This window comes from Chlorocebus sabaeus, chromosome 19 (genome assembly GCF_047675955.1).
Source record: "Chlorocebus sabaeus isolate Y175 chromosome 19, mChlSab1.0.hap1, whole genome shotgun sequence".
Classification (NCBI taxonomy): Eukaryota; Metazoa; Chordata; class Mammalia; order Primates; family Cercopithecidae; genus Chlorocebus; species Chlorocebus sabaeus.
In genome coordinates, this window is record NC_132922.1 from 33,296,932 (window position 1) to 33,318,800 (window position 21,869).

Genomic DNA, 21,869 nt, shown 5'->3' on the forward strand with positions numbered 1-21,869 from the left:
CATTTTAAGGGTGTGCTACTGATATGCACAGGGAGTGGATTTGCTAATGCCATCTCAGCCACTGAGGCAGCTGGACTGGGTTCTAGGAAAGCTGACAGGACAGTGAAGGAAGCCAGGCCAGAGTGGTGCTCTTCCCACCCACTGGGAGAACTCATCGAGATGCGCAGTTTGAGTAGCATCGTATCTGATCTGGGGTTTACTAGTGGCTTTTTTTTTTTTTTTTTTTGACAGTCTCACACTCTTGCTCAGGTTGGAGTGCAGTGGTACGATCTCTGCTCACTGCAACCTCTGCATTCTGGGTTTAAGCAATTCTCCTGCTTCAGCTTCCTAAGTAGCTGAGATTACAAGCGTGCGCCACCATGCCCAGCTAATTCTTGTATTTTTAGTAGAGACGGTTTCACCATGCTGGCCAGGCTGGTCTCGAACTACTCACATCAAGTGAGCCACCGTGCCCAGCCTGATTTTTCACTTTAAAGTTGATTTTTGTTTTGTTTCAGAAATCATACTGAAATGCAACTACTAAACAAGAAAGTATGGTTGGCATAAAATGTTTTATCGGAGAAACACTTTTCATGGGAGAATAACTGAACAGTTTTAAAACAGTAGCAGGATTAAAGGCTCAAAAATTTGTTAGCCAATAACAACAGAGTATCAGTGCGGACAATCAGACACCAAACAACTGGAGGTTACAAAGAGAGTGGACAGATCACTGCCTAGAAAGGGATAGCCCTAAGCATGGGTTTGGAAATGGGTACTACTTGTGGTTAAATTTTTATGGAATGAGGATTACTTACACAGCCAATTACAGATGATTCTCGACTTCCAATGGGGTCACCTCCAGATAAACCCATCATGAGTTGAAAATATTGTCAGTTGAAAAGGCACTGAATCCACCTAACCCACCAAACATCACAGCTTAGCCTGCCTTAAGCGTGCTCAGTAAACTTAACGCTAGCCCACAGTTGAGCCACCTTTTAAATTTTTTTTTGAGACAGTCTTGCTCTGTCGCTCAGGCTTGAGAGTGCAGTGGCACAATCTTGGCTCACTGCAACCTCCGCATCCCAGGTTCCAGCGATTGTCCTGCCTCAGCCTCTCGAGTAGCTGGGATTACAGGCACCCACCACCACACCCAGCTAATTTTGTGTTTTTAGCAGAGGCAGGGTTTTCCTATGTTGGCCAGGCTGGTCTCGAGCTCCTGAGCTCAGGTGATCCGCCTGCCTCGGCCTCCCAGGGTGCTGGGATTACAGGTGTGAGCCACCACCACACCTGGTCAAACCTCTTTTATAATAAAGTGTTGAATATGTCATGGAGTTTACTGAATACCGTACAGAAAGTGAAAGAGAATGGTCGTACGAGTACTCAAAGTACAGTTTCTTCCGAATGTGTCTCACTTTCAAAAACTGCCAAGTTGAATGATCATTAAACCGGGACGGTCTGCATTTAAGGACAAAACAGGAGTTTTGAGGTCTGAAGACTATAGCTAATTTCTAGGAATGTAGCTACTTTTGATCTGTTCTCCCAGTAACTGGAAATACAATATAAATGACCTTGGCAGGTAGAAAATTGCGTGCTTGCTTAGGCTGGAGCTCCCCCTTCTGGCCATGTGTGTGCACAGCAGGCTCCAGGCTGGAGTTGCTCCACTGTATACTCCTTTCCCACCCCCCGGCACCCCAAAGCCTGGAAGGAGAGAAGTCGTGCACCTCCGGTGCAGTACCTTCTGAAAGCAGACGCCTTTAGCAGTGAGATGCTGAGGGCCAGGCCAGGTTTGCGAGGATCAGCCGTGAGGAATGTTTTATCCCTGACGTGGTTTAGAACTGCCCGTCCGTACATGACTGTTTTTGAAGTTCTCTGGAACCATATTCCTCTCTCACGTGCACAGGACCCATACCCCGCCTCCATGGATTCTTGATGCATGAGAATGGACATGAGGGATGGCATTTTAGCCGGTGGCCTTGTGGCCTAGTTCATGCCTTTGTCCTGATGAAGTCTGGGTTTGCCCTGATGTGGCAATGACACAGGGACAGACGCACCACACACACAGAGGAGCCTTGCTATTTTAAGAATGTACTTTATACAAAATAACCAGTTCATATGGAAATAAATCTACAGACCTCCAAGGATCAAAAAGCTTTTTAAAGAGTTCTTTTAAAAAAATTATCCAACACACAATATTGAACTAACTATTGAGGTAAGTGTCGCTCTCAGTGAAACAGGGAATCAGCAGACCACGACAAAATATACACAATATAAAAATAAATAGCATTCCCCTTTCCAGTACTGGCCAGAAGGTTCACAGGCTTCTGCTTTTGCAGCAGAGCAGAGGCTCCGGACACTGTGTGCCAAGGTTGGTGGAGACTGACCTGGGCCCCAGGAGCTGTGCACAAGGCAGGAGAGTGAGGTACCTGAGCCCTGGCTAGGGAAGGGAAGGGAAGGGGCCGCATGGTTTCCTGAACGGGGGTCAACATTTCAATAAGTTATGCAATATCCATGCCCCTGTTCCCACCCCACCCACCCCCTTCAAAAACACATGCAGGACACTCAGCCGCTCGTCAGCCATTCTGACATTAGAGTTCAGTCAGTCCTCTCGTGCAGGACAAGAGGGAGAAACTAGGTAAGAAAAGGTCAAGCCAAGCCCGAACAGTCCCTCCCAACGTCTGTCTAGCACAGAGTGGGATCAACATCCAGCCTGGAGGCAAAGCTTGTGTCCCAGCTTAATGTGAAAAATGAAGGCCAGGCGTGGTGGCGCACACCTGTAATCCCAGCACTTTGGGAGCCCGAGGCGGGTGGATTACCTGAGGTCAGGAGTTCGAGACCAGCCTGGCCAACATGGTGAAATCCCGTCTCTACTAAAAATACAAAAATTCACTGGGCGTGGTGGTGCACATCTGTAGTCCCAGCTACTCGGGAGGCTGAGGCAGGAGAATCCCTTGAACCTGGGAGGCGGCGGTTGCAGTGAGCTGAGATCGCGCCATTGCACTCCTGCCTGGGGGACGAGAGCAAGACTTCGTCTCAAAAAAAGAAAAAAAGAAAAATGGGACGCAGTAACGTTCACCCAAACACTGCTGTCCCAAGGGGAAAGTGCGCAAGGCTCGGTGTCCTATGGCTGCATGGCACAGAGTCCAACCCGCCAAAAAAGAAATGGGGAGCCCAGCTTTTTCTCACGCAGCAAATGGCAATCACATTCTTTGTGCCTATGCAGTGATGTGAGCCCACGAATAAAAGCCTTTGCATTCTCAACCGAAATAAGAAGTATCCTGACTGAAGCTATTGTCTGGAGAGTTACCTGTGGAGACACCACACCCCAGGAACCCCAGAATTGGGCAGCACACGGCTCACTAATACATGGGACTGATTTCTGCAATGCGGGTCCATGAAGAAACTGCAGAGGGTGAACTGACTGACAGACAAACAAGGGCAACAATGCTAGAAAACCGTCAGCCTTTCTTTTCTATGAAAACCGAGGTTCTCTTCAAGCAGGTTGGGGTTCTGACGCTATTGAACCGTCCTTACCTTGCAACTGTAGGATTAAGCCTTCCTGTGAAATTTCAAATCAGGTCTTAAGAGCAGTGTAGTATTTACAGATTTGAACTTCCATTAAAAAAAAAAAAGTGAACCAAGAGGTATGGATTGCAAGTTTGTTTCTGACAGCTGTGGTGACTGCAACACTGGGATTCTGTGGGCCTGGGATGGCACTGAGCATACCCTTTGCCAGCAGTAGGAATCAGCAAAAATAATATAGTAACTAGACAGCAGAGAAATGGCATGGGATAATGACACCAAATGCTTAGTCACAAGACGCACGTCCAAGGGACAAGCCAGAGTAAATCGACATTTAAAGCTGAGGTTTGACTGAACTGAGGGGCACAAACTGCAGGTCTTCAGGTTTGCATTAAGCCTAACGAAGAGGAGCATGACGAGGCCTGCCTTCCGAGAGCATCTGGCCTGGGCTCAGTAAGAAGATACGAACTGTTGGTAAGCAGCTCATGTGTACGACCAGGTAAACTAAACCAACCTGATGAAGGCTGGTGATGAAGGAGAGGTGGAGGTGGGATGGAAAGTTATGTCAACAAAAATCCTGCAGGGTTTGTTCTTATTTATCCTCCACGTGCATTCACTGTAACAAATTTTAGCCAATAGCTCCTGCTACCTTTTAAGTGAGGGGAAAAAGTAGCTGAATTAAAAACTACTTTTTAATTCTGAGGGGAAAACAAATCTAGAATCTTCCCAAGAAGCTCATCTTTTCTTTCTCTTGGGCCTTAGGGACACAAGTTTCTAACTTATTAACAACTCAAATAAAGGTGAGCCATGGGTGTTAAATCAAAGAGGTACGATGCTATTTCCCATTCTCCATGATCTCAGCTATCCCCGTCCTCTTGGGGACCACTGAGAGCTGGCATACTGACAAGGTGACAGTGACCACGGGGTGAAATGTCCTTCTAGCTTGAGAGCAAACCTTTTCAGGACACCTTACACACTACTTTCTAATTATAACGTATCACATAACCATCATTTTCCTAATGGAGAAGATGGCAAATGCATTTGCATATGCTTTAAGACACTGCATCTGCTTAAGACACTTGGAAAGAGAAGTGCTAGAGGAGGAAGAAAAGGTGAGAAAAAGATCCTGCTTGGGGATGGGTGGACTGGGGGTTCACAGCAGCTCACGGTCATGTGGATTCCTGCAACCTTGCAGCTCCAGACAGCTTATAGCAGATCTGCACTTCAAAGACCTGTGAAAGCTCAGAACGCTCCCTGGACAAAGGACGAAGCACTAGTACCTGTAATGCATGGACACCTGCCCTCACAGGATGCAGGAAGGCTGACAATTCTGCGGCTGCTGTTGCTCCTGTTCACAGTGTTATAATTTAATACAGTAGTTCTATTTCCTATTGCTCTTCTTTAATATTTTCTGTCTAAAACCAAGAAGGGAGATGAAGGATAAAGGGATTTACTGACTTTTCCTGTGTAGTTCACAGCACTGCTCTAGCAACAGCTGACTGGGGCGGTCACTGGGAGAGAGAGGAGACAGGATTACCTGGAACAGTGCGCACACAGCTGCTCGAGGACCACGAGGGCAGAAGGAAAGAGGGCACTAGCCCAAATGCTGCTCACAGCCACTCCCACCCAGGCCCCTGGGGTAGTCATGGGGAGAGGCCCACGGTGACAGTGCTCCTGTTAGGGAGAAGTGAGAGGCCTCTGATTCAAACCAGCATTACCAGGAAAAGAGAAAAGCTGTCAGTGGCCAGGTTCTCTGGGCCTAGACCAGGGCTAACCAGCTCCAAACTAGCTGTTTTTTTTCCCCTCCTCCCTGCTTCTGCACACACACAGAAACTGAAGTAGTAATGCTCCACGTTAGCGGATACTAGCTACAGGGCAGACCCATCCGAAAACCTTCTGTCCTCTTCACTCTTCTAAACCACGTTATGCCAGTGATAGGTTTCTAACAAGAATTAGGATCCAGTGAGAACAAAGGCTCAAAACTCAATCCACTTGCAAATACATCAAATTTAAAAGTAAAACCTCTGAGAGCAAATCTGTACTTTTGTGCATCATACCTCAGAGGCATCTGTGTTCCCTACCCAACTCTCAAATCTGCCTGAGCCCTAGGCAACACCACCAGGCCAAGCGTTTGCATATGGATATGAACTTCCGTCATCCCGGAACTGGTGTCTTGGATTTCATTTCTCTGTATCACAGATGCTTCTGGTCAGCTTCCTATTCCACGGAAACAGCGTTATGTTTAGCAAACTGTAAACATGACAGTTCCGTGTTTCACTAGGAATCCTGGAATTGGAGGGAAAAACTCTACTGGCCCCTCCCACAGTTGAATTTATAAGAAACTAGGGCAGATTAGTATTTCACAGAGGCTCTTCTACTGTCCCAAAAGCATGCTTAAAAATCTGCTACTCTTTACAAAGACCTGTAATTTCAGTATTTTCCTTAGTTTTTTCTTTTGTGGGATATTCAAAAGTTTAAAACGTGGGTCCTAACTTTGGTGACCTCTCAGCTAAAATCAAACACAGAATGCTAATGAGGGAGAATCCAGTGTAATTCAATTCTACAACTGTAATAAAGTAATTTAATACTGTAAAATGGTTTCCTATCACAGACACAACAAATAATTCCAAGAACTTGTTCTTGATAGCTATTTTAAATCACCATGACTGATTTTACCATGATTCACTTAAAACGAATAAAAACTATATATACTGAAATATTCCTACATTCAAACTGTAAATCTATAGAATACATTTTTCCTATTCAAACCTGTGCAATTCTTTATTGATACTAAAATATACAAACCTGAGTAGTCACTTCCACAAAATGTGATTCGTGCCAGAAAGCTGTGTGTGGTGCCTTCTAGATCACAGTCCTGACAGGGAGGTCTGTGATGAGGACGATTCATCTTCTAATATGTGAAACACTCTAGATCCCAATTCCTGATACTGGTTTACAACTATTCGGTAGGGCTGCTGGTAAAATCAGGAAGGGACACCCCTTTCTCGAATCCAGGATTTGGGCCACCAGTGTGAGAGAGCAGCCTGTCTTCCGGGCTGAAGCTTCTAGTAGTCTCCTGAGAGCACTCTGCCTCCAACAGAGACACCAGCACCAGCAGGTGGTTAGGGGACAGATGTTCTCTCTCAGGCCGACTGGAAGGAAAGCAGGCCTTTCACTATTCTGAAGGCTGGCTGGCCACTAAGGAAACACAGTGACATATTACAAGATCAAACCTTTCCTACCCTCATCTCCAGCTCCCAGAAGTATTCAGTGTGACATGATTGTAAACAGATAAAAATCACTCCAGTGCTGTGTGCCCACCAGTTAGGACCCCCATTTCTTCCGCATCCCCACCCACCCTTCCCACTTTATGTACAATACATTCACCACCAACAAAAATTATTTTAAAAGGCAACATGAAAATTCTGTAAACTGGACCCAGCTCCAAAACCATTAATACTAAGAGTAGTCCCTTCCCCAAATATATACCTGAGTTTAGCTGCTCATCAAAGTTTAAAAGCACCACTCCATTCTTGAGTATACCCCCTCCCCCAAGTTTAAAGTGATTTTCCCTGAAGAGTGTCTCAGGATTTGGAAAAGTCATCATATTAACTCCACGTTCATTTGTTTTGCCTGACTGTCTACATCAGCTGTGCAAGAGATCCCCGGACGAGGACCTTTGCGATCTGTGTGTCAGTCATCTAAGGAGTGTCCTTTTAGGGCCTGTGACTGGCTCCAGCTCAAGGATGGCACAAGCGGGTCGCCGTGAAGGGGCGGAGCAGGTGATGGGGATGGAGTTGACAGGGCACTCCCCAGCTCTCCACATTCCAGTCTTCGCGTGCAGCTTTCCATTGCTTGGGGCTCATTTCCTCCTTGGACTAGCTCTGAAAGAAACGAAGACATTTTAAACACAAACAAAAAATTGGGTTAATTGTTTAAAAAAAAAAAAAAAGTAAGGCCAAGAGTGTCCAAGTTTCTCATCTATGAAAATGGCTTGATTCTATTTCATCGGCTACAGTTGACTTCCAGAGGGTAGGTTCCGGAGTTCTGGACTTCTCAATTCGGATCCCAGTCCCAATGCTTAACAGCCGCAGGACTTGCACATTGACAGACGATCACGATGCAGCCAATGACAACTACTTTGTGGGGGTCAAGGGAACGGCTGCATGCGAGAGAAGCAGCACTCAGAGGCAGCACTCTAAAACCCACCAACCAGTCTCTCTCCAGTGAGAAAGGGGGGGAAGCATAAAACAGACAAGTGATCATGGCAGAAAAAATGTTGGCGGATGGTGTGGAAAAAATGAGGTTTAAATACTCACCAAATTGGTATACATACATTCCATATCACAATAGGAAAAAGAGACATGTGAGAAGCCACTTCCAAGGCCTCTTGCTCTTTTTCCAAGTGCCAAGGAAGCACGATCCAGGCAAAGTTCCTGGATCCACAGGATACCTTAAAACACTGTTTCCAAACAGCAGGGATGTCGTACACTTACTCTCCACCACGCGGAGGAAGAACAGCTCTGACTTTTAGTGACTCTTACCTGATCCAGGGGAAGCGTTGGAGGCTTATGAGGCGGCAGCTCCTCCTGTGACGTTGCTGCTGTGGGGGTCTTTGGGAACGAGGCCTGCGACTGGACCGGGTGCATCTGCATTCTACAGCCACGAGAAAGAAGTGATTCATGAAGACACGTTAATGACAAAAGAAACAAGACACTGCAGTCATGAGGGTACTGCCTTTGTCACCCCGGTGATCAGGCCTGGAATCATCCATACTGGGAGACCTCCACATTCTGTGCCTCCTGGTGCAGTAAGTGGCACGCACACGCACCGCCTATGTATACTCCTGACAAAAGTGTTCCATCTACTTTTTTTTCTCTCAGAGACAGGGTCTTGCTCTGTCACCCTGCTAGAGCGTAGTATCAGGATCATGGTGTACCGCAGCCTCAGTCTTCTGGGCTCAAGGGACGCTCCTCCCTCACCCTCCTCAGTAGTTGGAACTACAGGTGTGTGCTACCATGCCCGGCTAAGTTCTTTATTTTCAGTAGAGACAGGATCTTGCTATGTTGCCCAGGCTGGTCTCAAGCTGGTGAGCTTAAGCAATCTTCCTGCCTCAGCCCCCGAAAGTGCTGGGATGATAAGTATGAACCACTACACCTGGCACAAGAGTTTCATCTAAACGTGAGGAGACTATGTGATGAACCTAGAATCTGGAACACTCGCCACGATAACTGGTCTGGACTCTTTGGAAAACAAAACAGAAGTAGGACAACCGCTATAAACTAGGAGACTGAACAGACATAGCAGCCAAATGCAAATCCATGAGCCTTGATTGGATCGTTTATCAGAAAAAAAAAATCAAGATAAAACACAAAGAAATGGCTCTAAAAGACACTCTGGGGACAACTGAGGACAGAGAAATAAACACTCTATTAGATCCTGTCATTTGCCTCGAGTGTGGTATCATTTTGAAATGGTGCTCCTAGGAATGTCCATTCTTAGGAGACGCACGCTCAAGTATTGAGGGTTAAGGGCCATGACGTCTACAATTTACTCTCCAACAGCTTAGGAAAAAAAGTAAAGAAAAGAAAACAGGTATTTAGAGACATATAAAGCAAACGCGACAAAATGTTAAACAGTAGAGAGGGTCTAGCAGTAAGACGACAGGATGGCACTGAGGAGAGGCACACTGGCTTTTATGCTGAATGGTACTGGTTTCAAGATTGCGCTTCATAACTTTCATTTGTATATATCGATTTGAAAACTTCCTGGATGGCAGATCACCTAACTGGATCTCGAGAACATCGCTACACAAGCATGCGTGAAAGAAGTCTCACGGGGACTTGCTTGCATTCTGGATAAACCTGGTTTTCTCATTCAATGACAGGGTAAGAAATGAGAGGTATGTGGTAAAACTTCAGTACCACATATGATCTCCTCTTCTACTCCTGGGTAGGCCTATTTTTTTTTTTTTTAACCTTGGTCAGTTTTTGCATATGGCAGCAATGTTGACACAGCCTTGCTTTCAGCTCTCAAACTGTGGTGATTAAGTTTACAGTATCATACAAAACTCAGCCAGGTGTGGTGGCAGGCACCTGTGATCCCAGCTACTTGGGAGGATGAGACAGGAGAATCGCTTGAACCTGGGAGGCAGAGATTGCAGCGAGCAGAGATTGTACCACTGCACTCCAGCCTGGGCCACAGAGCGAGACTTAATCTCAAATAAATAAATAAATAAATAAATAAATAAATAAATAAAAATAAAAAAGTTTACGATATCAAAATCTAACTCAAGTCATTTAAAGGCCTATTCATTTTCATGAGGGGAAAAAATTTCAAAGATAAAGTTGGGCTGTAAGTCTGATACCTTCCTACAGAGTGCGCAGTATCAGTTAAGTCACATGCTTTTTTTGGTTCCTAGACCATTAACTGTTATCTTCATCTCTAAGGCCATTTTTCTGTTTAAAGTGAACATCCAGGCCAGGCGTGGTGGCTCCTGCCTGTAATCTCAGCACTTTGAGAGACTGAGGCAGGAGGATGACTTGTGCCCAGGAGACTAAGACCAGCCTGGGCAACACGGTGAAACCCTACCTCTACAAAACAAACCAAACAAAAAAACCCCAAACAAGTTAGCTGGGTATGGTGGCATGTGTGTAGTCCCAGTTACTTAAAGGGCTGATGCAGGAGGATCCTTGAGACTGGGAGGTCGATGCTGCCGTGAGCCATGATCACACCACTGCACTCCAGCCTGGGTGACAAAGGGAGACTCTGTCTCAAAAATAAATAAAATAAACATCTGTTCTTTCCTTAGGGGAAAAGCCCAAATGCAATCTTACCCTGATGGTCTGTACATTTCCTGGAAAGGTCCCCTTATTCCACTTCTAGTGCCAATTTGTTCCATCATCACAGCTTGAAAGTGACCCAGGCCCTCTTCCTGGCAGCGATAGATGGGACCCTCCTGAGAGAGGCCGTTGGGCTGGGTGGCCCCTGGGTGGTGAGGCGGGTGGGCAGCCATAGGGGAGGAGTAAGCCCTGGGCTGAAAGTGACTGGCCGGCCGCTGAGGTGTATAGGGAGGCCCTGGCTGCAGCATCACACCATGCGGCGGAAATGCTGAGGAAGCAAATCCCATTCCTGAACTCAGAGGCGGAGGCGGAGTTCCATAGAGATACTCGCTGGCTGACAACGAGCTCTGCCGCTTGGTGGCGGCGTTATGGTTGTCCAGGTCTAAAAACTCTTTGGGACTCTCTGGCCTCTCCAGAGATTCATCCAGCTTCTCTTCCTCCGGACCAGGATGCTGCCCGTCACTGGGGACTTTGGCAGCCACTGCATCCATACGGGTTGGAGAAGTTAAGGCAGCATGCAGCGTCTCACAGCCTTGCAGACTGGCCATGGCATTCTTATCTGAGAAGAGGGACCTCGGTGGGGGAGGCTGACTGGCTGGGGGCCCGCCGGGGCTTCCCTGGGGATGCAGAGGTCTCTGCCAGTCCGAAAAGCTCTGTGGACATGCGTAATAAGGAGTTCGCTGGTAGTGGTGGTAGGAAGGCTGCAGTGGTGGGTGGTAGGAATACCTCATTCCTTGTGGGGGGCGATACCGGGGGAAGCCTCCAGAATGAGCGTGGTTAGACTGAAAGCCTCTTGGGGGGAAATGCTGGGGATGGGATGCTGGGGACTTCCCTCCCATCACAGGGCCCACACCCTGCAGGCCCGGACTGATGTGGTAATGGGCGGCTGAATTTGGGTACTCCAGGCCAGGCATGTACAGGGGGGAAAACTGGCTGACAGTGCCTCCCATCAAACCGGGGTCTGTGCTGGGCGGTGTCGTCGCGTTCTGTCCTGTGCATGGCATGGTTTCCTGAAACGCTCTGCCTCTGGGGCAGAGCAGCTTTTCAGAACCACTGCTACCAAGGCCCTTCCCCTCTGATCCACAAGGAGATGCTTCCCCAGTGACTCCGTTCTCGGGAAGAGTGCCCCTGTCTGCCACCGTGGAGAGGTCTCTCATGCACCCTTGGGCGGCTGGGCCAGGGTAGCTGCTATCCGAGGGCCAGGGATTCTTGCCCTTGGTGGCTTTACAGTTGTCCGCAGATTCGGAGGAGTTGCTTTTGAGCTCCGGGCCCACTGTTTCCCGTTCTTGTGGTGAGCTCTGCCTGGTGCAGTCAGTCTGCAGGGGAGGCGTGGGGTGAGGTAGTTGTTTGAGGTATACGCCCTCTGAAGTACCAACACTTGCTGGCTTCTCTTCAAGGCCAGGCAACGGCTCTGCTGCAAAAAAAAAAAAGGAGAAAAAATAATTCAGTAGCTGACATGGCAATATTAATGTAAAGAACACACCTGAGTCAGATTGAGGTGGATGTATGGTGACTCAAGCCCCAGCTGGAAACTGTTTGAGCCCCTGAAAGAGCTCAGGACATTGGGGTCCCCGTACACTTCCTTTCACCCCTTTCATGGACACAGAGGTAAAATCTAGCACCGTTACAGCCATGCTCACGGTGGGCTGGAGAACGGAAACGTCCTTCACCTTGGGTTGCCTGATTCGTAAGAGCCTGAGAGATGGCTTGTGGCTCACAGAATCCAGGCAGGTGCATGTGAAACACACTGGGAGGGGATGCTTGTTATCAGAATCGCTGGCCGTGCTGGGACGCTCTAAAATGTGATGCAACGAGAAAGAACAGGGCATCATGGGCACTCAGAAAGGCCAAAGCCCTGATTTCTCTCCATGAGAATAAAAGCTCCACAGGAGGGACTTCTCCATCTCCCTGTTGTCTCGGTCCATGCACACACAGACTCTATCACTTTGTTGAATGGATACACTCATGTTGTCTGCATGTCTTGAAGACAAGATGCCTACAACATAAAACTCAAAAGGCATCTTTAACACATTATGGAAACTTACTAAGCCCAATCAAATTAATTTATTAGACGCCTATGCTTGTTTACATCCTCAGAATTCTTCTTTCTTTTCTTTTTTTTTTTTTGGAGACGGAGTCTCGCTCTGTCGCCCAGGCTGGAGTGCAGTGGCCGGATCTCAGCTCACTGCAAGCTCCGCCTCCTGGGTTCCCGCCATTCTCCTGCCTCAGCCTCTCGAGTAGCTGGGACTACAGGCGCCGCCACTTCGCCCAGCTAGTTTTTTGTATTTTTTAGTAGAGACGGGGTTTCACCGTGTTAGCCAGGATGGTCTCGATCTCCTGACCTCATGATCCACCCGTCTCGGCCTCCCAAAGTGCTGGGATTACAGGCTTGAGCCACTGCGCCCGGCCCAGAATTCTTTATCTTATTATTCAACCTACAAATATGGTCTTAACTAAGACTACAATATACAATAGTGGATAAGTGTATGTATATATCTATATAAAAAAATCTATTTTTCTTTTTTTTTTTTTGAGGCAGAGTCTCACTCTGATGCCGAGGCTGGAGTGCAGGGGCACGATCTTGGCTCACAGCAACCTCCACCTCCCGGGTTCAAATGATTCTCATGACCCAGCCTCCTACATAGCTGAAATTACAGGCATGTGCCACCACGCTGGCCTAATTTTTGTATTTTTAGTACAGACAGGGTTTCATCATGTTGGCCAGGCTGGACTCAAACTCCCGACCTCAGGTGATCCACCCGCTCAGCCTCCTGAAGTGCTAGAATTACAGGCATGAGCTACCGCACGAGGCATGAGCTACCGCACGAGGTCAAAATAATCATGAGGTCAGGAGATTGAGACCACCCTGGCTAATACGGTGAAACCCTGTCTCTACTAAAAATACAAAAATTAGCCGGGCGTGGTGGCGGGTGCCTGTAGTCCCAGTTACATGGGAGACTGAGGCAGGAGAATGGCGTGAACCTGGGAGGCGGAGCTTGCAGTGAGTGGAGATTGTGCCACTGCACTCCAGCCTGGGTCAGAGTCAGACTCCGTCTCAAAAACAAAAACAAAAAAACCCCCAAAAATCTAGCGGGGCGAGGTGGCAGGCACCTGTAGTCCCAGCTACTTGGGAGGCTGAGGGAGAATGGCATGAACCCGGGAGGCGGAGCTTGCAGTGAGCTGAGATCCGGCCACTGCACTCCAACCTGGGTGACAGAGTGAGACTCCGTCTTAAAAAAAAAGAAAAAATTTAGCCAAGTGTGGTGGCATGCACCTGTAATCCCAGCTACTCAGGAGGCTGAGGCAGGAGAACTGCTTAAACCTGGGAGACAGAGGTTGCAGTGAGCCGAGATCATGCCACTTCACTCCAGCCTGGGCAACAGAGTGAGACTGTCTCAAAAAAAAAAGTCTCAGGAGGAGTGCCTGGCACAGCAAACGCCCACCCGTGCAGCAGTCAAAATTATGACCAGAAATGCTCTGGGATCTACAGACCAAGAGAAGGACTATGATTGGCCTAAATTAGAGAAGTTCAAGAAAGAGAGGTTGGGAAGGCCGGGTGCGGTGGCGTAATCCCAGCACTTTGGGAGGCCGAGGTGGGCAGATCATGAGGTCAGGAGATCGAGACCATCCCGGCTAACACGGTGAAACCCCATCTCTACTAAATATACCAAAAAATTAGCCGGACGCGTGGTGGCAGGCGCCTGTAGTCCCAGCTACTTGGGAGGCTGGGGCAGGAGAATGGTGTGAACCCAGGAGGCAGAGCTTGCAGTGAGCGGAGATTGTGTCGCTACCCTCGCACTCCAGTCTGGGCGACAGAGCGAGACTCCGTCTCAAAAAGAAAAAAAAGAGGCTGGGAACCAGACAGATTACTCTTGGTTTGACATGCTATGTAAAATGATTACTCATGAAACAAGAGCTTAAAGAGCCCAAAGTGACAGTGTGAATTACCTTGGTCATTCTCAGACTCTTGTGTTTCACTGTTCGGTGCCCTCCCAGGGTTGCCCAGGGCAGGCTTGGGGGCTGACACAGTGACCGACACTGCGTGAGCTACCTGTGGAAAAGGGCCAGGTAAACGCGGGGGTGCGGGCTGCTGGGGGTGGTAAGGCACACCTGGGGGGCAGACGCGGGAGGAGAGCTGCTGCATGGCGATCATCTCTGGGCTGTCCATCATGGAGTCCCCTCCCTGCAGCCCCCGCAGAGCCTGGGCGGGCGCTCCAAACAAGGAACTGGGTGCTGGCACTGGAGGTGGCTGTAACCGATGTCCAGCAGACTTGCAGGGCGGTCGCATGTACCCTGTGGAAGGAACTCCATGAGGTAGGAAGCCTGATTGTTCAGTCCACTGGTTGTGGGGGACAGGTGGTCTCAAGACCCGGGAATCCATCATGTGACCGAGAGTGCGAGGCTGGTGCGAGGGTCCTGGCCCCAGGTGGGGCTTCTCATCTGGGCCCAAGGGTCCTGGGTTCGTAGCACCGTGGTTCCCATTCCAGACGGCAGAGTGGACTCGATTCAGGTACTTGTACGATCGATACATGTGGCTGGGAGCAATTTCTGAGCTTTCAGGAAAGTCTGGCGGCCGGGCTGGAGCCCCCCCGTGCCGGGGAGGAATGAATCCTGGCTGGAACTGAGCTGGGGCATACACGCTTCCATCCTGACTTGGGCCACTTATCTGCCCAAGCTGCAAGGATCCAGGGTGTGGGCCCATGTTAGAAAGGTGCGTCAGCCCCCCACACATCTGCTTCTCTTCGGGTGTGCCTAGCCTGGGTCCTCGGAGGCTGTTAATTCCAACTGGAGGCTGGCAACAAGAAAAGGCAGCACAGTTAACCAGACTCACAGAATAAGGCACACTTTGTGACGTGCTTCTCTATGGGAACAGGCTCTTTGGGAAAGGAGGCAATGAACCACATTTGACCTGGAAAGACTTTTTCTCTGAAACGTACCTGTGGGACCCTCTGCACCTGCACCTCCTCAGTAGGCTGCTTACCTGCATGGCGAAAGGCTGACGCTGCTGCACAGGCTCCCCAGGGTGTGGCTCCGGGATGCCAGAGCCGTACAAGGTGGCAGGATCTGATCCTCGCAGAGGGCCAAATGTCCCTGGTACTGCTGGCCTCTGCAGCACATTGAGCAAAGCAAGAAGAGGAAAAAGGAAAGGCACAGACCTTAGATTGACAACAAGGGTTTTCCTGAAGATGAACATTCTACTAAAATAAAACAGATGACTAAACCTCGGCTGGAAACAGGGAGACTGTGAACATACGCGCTCACCCGCATCAGCGCTTGCCTGTGAGCCCGAAGCAACTTCCTTCTCCAGGAGATACTAGATTAAATCAGTATTTCTCAATCTCCTTTTCATTACTCCTCCTCCCAAGGATCCATTTTAGCCGTTTCTCCCCATTTGCCTGCTACCATGAAATCTTTTTTTTTTTTTGAGACGGAGTCTTGCTCTTTCACCCAGGCTGGAGTGCAGTGGCGCGATCTCCGCTCACTGCAAGCTCCGCTGCCTCCTGGCTTCACGCCATCCTTCTGCCTCAGCCTCCTGAGTAGCTGGGACTACAGGCGCCCGCCACCACGCTTGGCTAATTTTTTTGTATTTTTAGTAGAGACGGGGTTTCATCGTGTTAGCCAGGAATGGTCTTGATCTCCTGACTTCGTGATCCGCCCACCTCGGCCTCCCAAAGTGCTGGGATTACAGGCGTGAGCCACTGTGCCCGGCCACTACCATGAAATCTTAATGTTGCAGATATACTGTACATTTATGTACTATATGTATACCTGTGCTTTACACAATAAAGATTATTTATTTTTTTTTGGAGACGGAGTCTCACTCTGTTGCCCAGGCTGGGGGGTGCAGCGGCACGATCTTGGTTCACTGCAAACTCTGCCTCCTGGGTTCAAGCAATTCTTCTGCCTCAGCCTCCTGAATAGCTGAGTAGTGCCACTGTGCTTGGCTAATTTTTGTATTTTTAGTAGAGACAGGGTTTCACCATGTTAGCCAGGCTGGTCTCGAATTCCTGACCTCGTGATCCACCCAGCTCAGCCTCCCAAAGTGCTAGGATTGCAGGAGTGGGTCACGGTGCCTGGCCACATTATATATTTTTTAATCCCAATTTTTGTCCACATTGAGAATACATAATTCAAGTGAGAAAAAGGAGGATTTAAGAATAAAGGAAGGGCTGAATACAGTGGCTCATGCCTATAATCCCAGCACTTTGGGAGGCTGAGGTGGAAGGATTGCTTGAGGCCAGGAGTTTGAGACCAGCCTAGGCAACATAGTAACACTGTGTCTCTACTAAAAAGTAAACAACATAAAAGGAATGAAGGACTCCTGGGGAAAAAGATTTCATCCATACACAGAAGTATTTTGTAGGAAGAACCAACTGAATGGCCTTTACATTCCTGTGAACTCACAAACTAGGTTCCTTACCATCTGGTTTAAAAAGGGTGCCTGGCTGGGCGTCCCACCGCAATGCAGGGGATGAGAAAAGCCTCGGCCATTGGAAGTGCCCACCTCCCGCGGGGGCTGTGCGGAGCTGCTGCTCTGTTCGTCCCCAGAAGAGGGGGCTCGGCGTGTGGGGGGCAACGACTTTCCTCCATTCTCCACGGGCTGCTGTTTCCTGCTGGGCCCTTCTGGGTCCCTGGAGCGGGTCCAAACATGGCTCCCACCACTTCGCCCAGCCCGACTCCGTCTCTTCTCCCGCTTTTCATCCTCTCGAATCCAGAATTCTTCATCTGTGTCTCCATCTTCACCAGGAAAATGTTTCATCATGGCCCGATGGAAACACCTCTCTAAATTATCAGACATCTTGGTATACTCTATAGGAAGACAGGAGGATTGACTTCTAGGTATAGTATATAGAAACTGTTTATAGAAACTATAGTTTATAGAAACTGACCTACTGTATGTCACACAAAAGACAATTCTAATAAATAAAAGATGCAACCTGGGTAAACTATGAGTTTAATTCACCTTTAGGGCACATTATATTGCAGAGCTATGGATGCAAGATGAAGACGACATGGTTTCTATCCTAAGATGCCCAAGGCTGTATGGTTGGGACAGGGCCTCTAGGACTATTAAATCAAACCAGGCTGAGCACAGTAACTTATGCCTGTGATTCCAGCATTTTGGGAGGCCAAGGCAGGAGGATCACTTGAGCCCAGGAGTTCCAAGACCAGACTGGGCAAGAATGCGAGACGTCCGTCCCTACCAAAAAGAAAACATTAGCCAAGTGTGGTGGCACATGCCCGTAGTCCCAGCTACTTGGGACTGAGGGAGGAGGATCCCTTGAGCCCAAGAATTTGAGGTTGCAGTGAGCCATGTCTGCGCTACTGCACTGCAGCTTGGGTGACAGAGCGAAATCCTGTCTCAAAGTAAGTAAATAAAAAAAATAAAAAAATAAAAAGCCAGTAAAAATTTAATTCTTTAAGGCTAAACTGCAGAAATACTAAAAAAAAAAAAAAAAAAAAAAAAAAAAAAAAAAGGCTGAATCTGCTGTTTTTAAGCAGGGCATTTTGAGTTAATGCATGAATGACCCAAAGTAGGAGGAGCCATTTCTACTTTGATATTAGAGATCTACTACGCCAGCTTCTCCAGATGGTTGAAGAGTCAGCTCTATCTACTGTCAGTCCCGTCCATGGTTAAAGAGGCACACACAGTATTATCCAGAACCAGACTGGTCTCCAGGATGAGCCAGTTAGGCGCCAGCTGCACTCTCTTGTCCTGCGGGGCCGGAGAGTCCCTGACAGATACTGTGGTAAGTGGCTAGAATGGTCAATCCCATGACTTTTCATACACATTCTGTTCACTGTCCTACAGAAAAGTCACTAGGATGTGTATTTATAAAAGAGAAGGCATTTTATTCTTGATTACAGATATGTATCTAGCGCAAACTCCTTCCCCGCTTACCACTACTTTCCCCATTATACTTTCGACAATTCCTGAACATGGTCTTCATGTCATTTACAAATTCCTCCTTGGTACAGTATAAACCTCCATTCAGTTTCTTCTCCATGCTGGAAATATCCATGGGGGCCTAAATGAGACACATAACTCTTTATAGTTAAAGTATGCTGAGAGCAAAACGTTTCATAGAGAGAGAGACGGAGAGAGAATGAGGATTCAGCAATGCTGCTCTGTAACGAATAACAGATAAAACGAGAAACATGACATGAACTTTCAACAGTTGAAAAGAAAAATACATCAAAAATATATACATGAAACAAGAAACAAATGACAAAACCCAAGAAAGATACACAGACTATAGTAGGCATTACTGCAAAGACAACTTCTACCTTAATAATCTGATAATAGTTAGGGGCGTAAGATTCATCCACAGGTTCCAAAAAGGGCCAGGAATCCTTGTGAGCCTTTACCACGTCTAGAACTGAGAGCCAGAGAAGAGATCTTAATTAACACACGCACAGAGGAAAATGTCCATCACAAACGGAACAGTGGTGAATGGGAACTAACCTTTATACATAGCAGTGAAATCATCGTCCAACTCAAAGCTGTAAATCATAAAATAAGAAATTAATAGTAACTCTGACCACCTTCTCTCCTGAGCCCTCTCAGGTCTATCGCAGACACACCTGACTAAAGTAAGATTTGGAATAGTCCTAAGAGTGTGGTTTAGATGAACTTGTGATACTGATAACACTCCTAGAAATACAAAATGAGGGACAGTGGACCTTAGCAAAACTGGGAATTTCACTTCCCTCATCTATAAAATGGGGGATTGCTGGATGATCCAGAACTTTATGGTTCTAGAATGCTGGTTATTTAATTGCACACTCTTTATTTCGTCACTTATATTGAGACAGGATCTTGCTCTGTCGCCTAGGCTGGAGTGAAGTGGCGTGATCATAGCTCACGGCAGCCTCGATTTCCTGGGCTCCAGCGATCCTCTCATCTTAGCCTCCTGAATAGCTGGGACTACAGGTGTGTACTACCATGCCTGGCGAATTTTTGTATTTTTGGTAGAGGTGAGGTTTCACCATGTTCACAATCTTTTTTTTAATTCTTTTAGACAGAATCTGACTCTGTCACCCAGGCTGGAGTGCAGTGGCACGATTTCGGCTCACTGCAACCTCCGCCTCCTAGGTTCAAGCGATTCTCCTGCCTCAGCCTCCCGAGCAGCTGGGATTACAGGCATGTGCCACCACCCCGGCTAATTTCAAACAAAATTTTTATTAGAGACGGGGTTTCACCATATTGTCCGGGCTGCTCTCGAACTCCTGACTTCAGGTGATCTGCCTGCCTCACCTTCCCAAAGTGCTGGGATTACAGGCGTGAGCCCGGCCTATAGCACTCTTAACCAGGTTTTATTTTACTTTTAATCCAAAAAAGCATACGATGAATGAGCTCATGAACACTGACTGTGTATCTGCCTCTTGAATTTTCAGTAAGCAGTAAAGTCACGCGATACCTAGTAACGTCACGGGAAGTAATAACCTCAAAAAGATAAACTGCTATTCACATTTCCAAGGAGCTCATTTACATAATAATCAGATTCTGATTTCATTAAATGAAGGGGATGAGGAAAGAAGAGCTTAGCATAAGTCTTACTTCTGCTCCCACGGAGTGTGGCAGCCAAGAGTGTCAGAGGCCGGGGTAGCCAGGCATGTCTGTGTGTGCCTGAGGAAGGGCACCGGGGTCAGCTATGAGTGCAGGGCCCGCCCCGTGCACTGGCACGTGGTGACAATGTTACCCACCAGGGCTGTTCTGAGGATGACACGGGGAAAGTGCCTGAGTGCTTCATAAATGCTACCAGTTGCTACTGTTGCTGTTGTTACTAAATACTCACAGGTCTTTAGTCTTTTTTTCCTCTCTCATGGGGGAATTTGGGTCCAGATGGGAAAGTTCTGGAGGGAGCTCCTTCCCTTGAGCCAGCAGCCATGCCCTTTCTTCCCTGAGCTTTCTCCTCTTCGCTCGATCTACAACAAACACAAAGGCTGAGTGAGCTGAGCACACTCCAGATGCTGACATGGCGTGTTCCTTCATTATTGTGAGAGAAGGAAGACACCAGGCCACCAAAGCAGGATTATGAAGCAACTTCTGCTCCCTGTGCCACCCTCTCTTGGGTAATGAGAATGTTTCTACAGATGGAATGCTTTCAGACATGGGTAAACTAATTAAACCTGTTTCCTCACTCACACTGAGCTCGAGGTGGGGAACGAAGGTGACAGGGCAGGCACAGGGTGGGCAAGAGGGAAGGGAGCAAGGCAGAAGAAAACAGAATGGCAGGTGAAGAAAAAGGAAAAAGTACAAGGTTGAATGAGGACTATCTTCTTGGATTACTTGAGGCCATTCTGATCTTTTACTTAAAAAAAGCAACATCCGCAAATCCTTTTTTAGGACCAGACTCTCAGTCCACACACACACAGGATTTTAAATGCACGCCCCAGCTCTTCACATTCTGTGTTTATGAAGGCAACCACGCAAGCAATGGTCTGCTCCCCACCCCACGCCTACAGCAAGCGGCAGGCCCTGCCACCAGTGGGAGTTTGGCTGGGAAGAGGGGAAAGATGCCAGCTGGGACTGGCAAGGAGCTGGAAGGCAGGGATGATTTTTTCCCTGGCTCCCAGCCACAGCCATGAGAAGCACACTTGGCATTCCACTCCCAGCCTGATGGAGCACTTACCACTTGCAGGGAACAAGGAGGTAGGGGCCAAAGAAAAGAGGCAAGGAGAAAAATGCGACTGCCAGACAGCAAGGCACAAAGATGGAAGGGAGGAGAAGCCAGCACACAGACTATTTTCTTTTCTTTCTTGTTCTTTTTTATAGAGACAGAGTTTTGCTCTCATTGCCCAGGCTGGAGTGCGATGGCACCATCTCGGCTCACCACAACCTCTGCCCCCTGGGTTCAAGCGATTCCCCTGCCTCAGCCTCCCAAGTACCTGGGATTACAGGCATGCACCACCACGCCCGGCTAATTTTTTATTTTTAGTAGAGACGGGGTTTCTCCATGTTGGTCAGGCTGGTCTCAAACTCCTGGCCTCAGGTGAACCGCCCGTCTCAGCCTCCCAAAGTGCTGCGATTACAGGAGTGAGCCACCGCAGCCAACCTGAGCCTCTATTTTCTTCCCCAGTTCTCGCTTCTGTTCCACAAGGGATAGGATCCCTGTCTGCCTACTGCTGTGAGCAAGACACGATCCCCGTTGGGTTACATTTGACTTGAGTTTTTGTTCCTAAATTATTTTCATTTGTGATGCTAATCTATATCTCCTTTAATCAATGAAAGGAAGTTTGTTATCACCAATTTTTAAGAAAAATTTAAAAATTTTAAAAGTTATTTTTCTTTCTTTTTCAACCTCTACAACTTTTTAAACCAACTTTTTTTTTTTTTTTTCTGGAAAAAATAAGAACAATTTCAACCATAAAGAAAAGTGTAAATTAATGAATACCCATGTATCCCCCAACGTGTCAAATCTTAAACATTTTGTCTTATTAATGTTAATATAGTATTTCACCGTATGATTATTCCACACCTTAACAATCCATTATTCTCCTTGATTCCAATTTTAGAAGTTTGTA

General features: G+C 47.7%; 1 protein-coding gene across 4 annotated transcripts in view; it reads right to left on the reverse strand.

Moving 5' to 3' along the window:
- Positions 1-532: 532 nt before the first annotated feature.
- CECR2 (CECR2 histone acetyl-lysine reader) overlaps positions 533-21,869 on the reverse strand; it is a 203,971-nt gene continuing 182,634 nt past the window's right edge. For 2 of the 4 annotated variants that reach the window (XM_073007087.1, XM_073007088.1), the window contains 10 exons: positions 20,141-20,270; positions 18,808-18,845; positions 18,630-18,721; positions 18,244-18,370; positions 16,762-17,150; positions 15,322-15,447; positions 14,289-15,132; positions 10,335-11,754; positions 8,043-8,154; positions 533-7,382 (listed from right to left, as the gene is read on the reverse strand). In XM_073007087.1, coding sequence (XP_072863188.1) covers positions 7,377-7,382; positions 8,043-8,154; positions 10,335-11,754; positions 14,289-15,132; positions 15,322-15,447; positions 16,762-17,150; positions 18,244-18,370; positions 18,630-18,721; positions 18,808-18,845; positions 20,141-20,270 — 3,284 coding nt within the window. In that variant the 3' untranslated portion in view covers positions 533-7,376. The remainder of the gene's footprint in view (positions 7,383-8,042; positions 8,155-10,334; positions 11,755-14,288; positions 15,133-15,321; positions 15,448-16,761; positions 17,151-18,243; positions 18,371-18,629; positions 18,722-18,807; positions 18,846-20,140; positions 20,271-21,869) is intronic. The other 2 variants (XM_073007090.1, XM_073007089.1) reach the window with 2 other exon arrangements.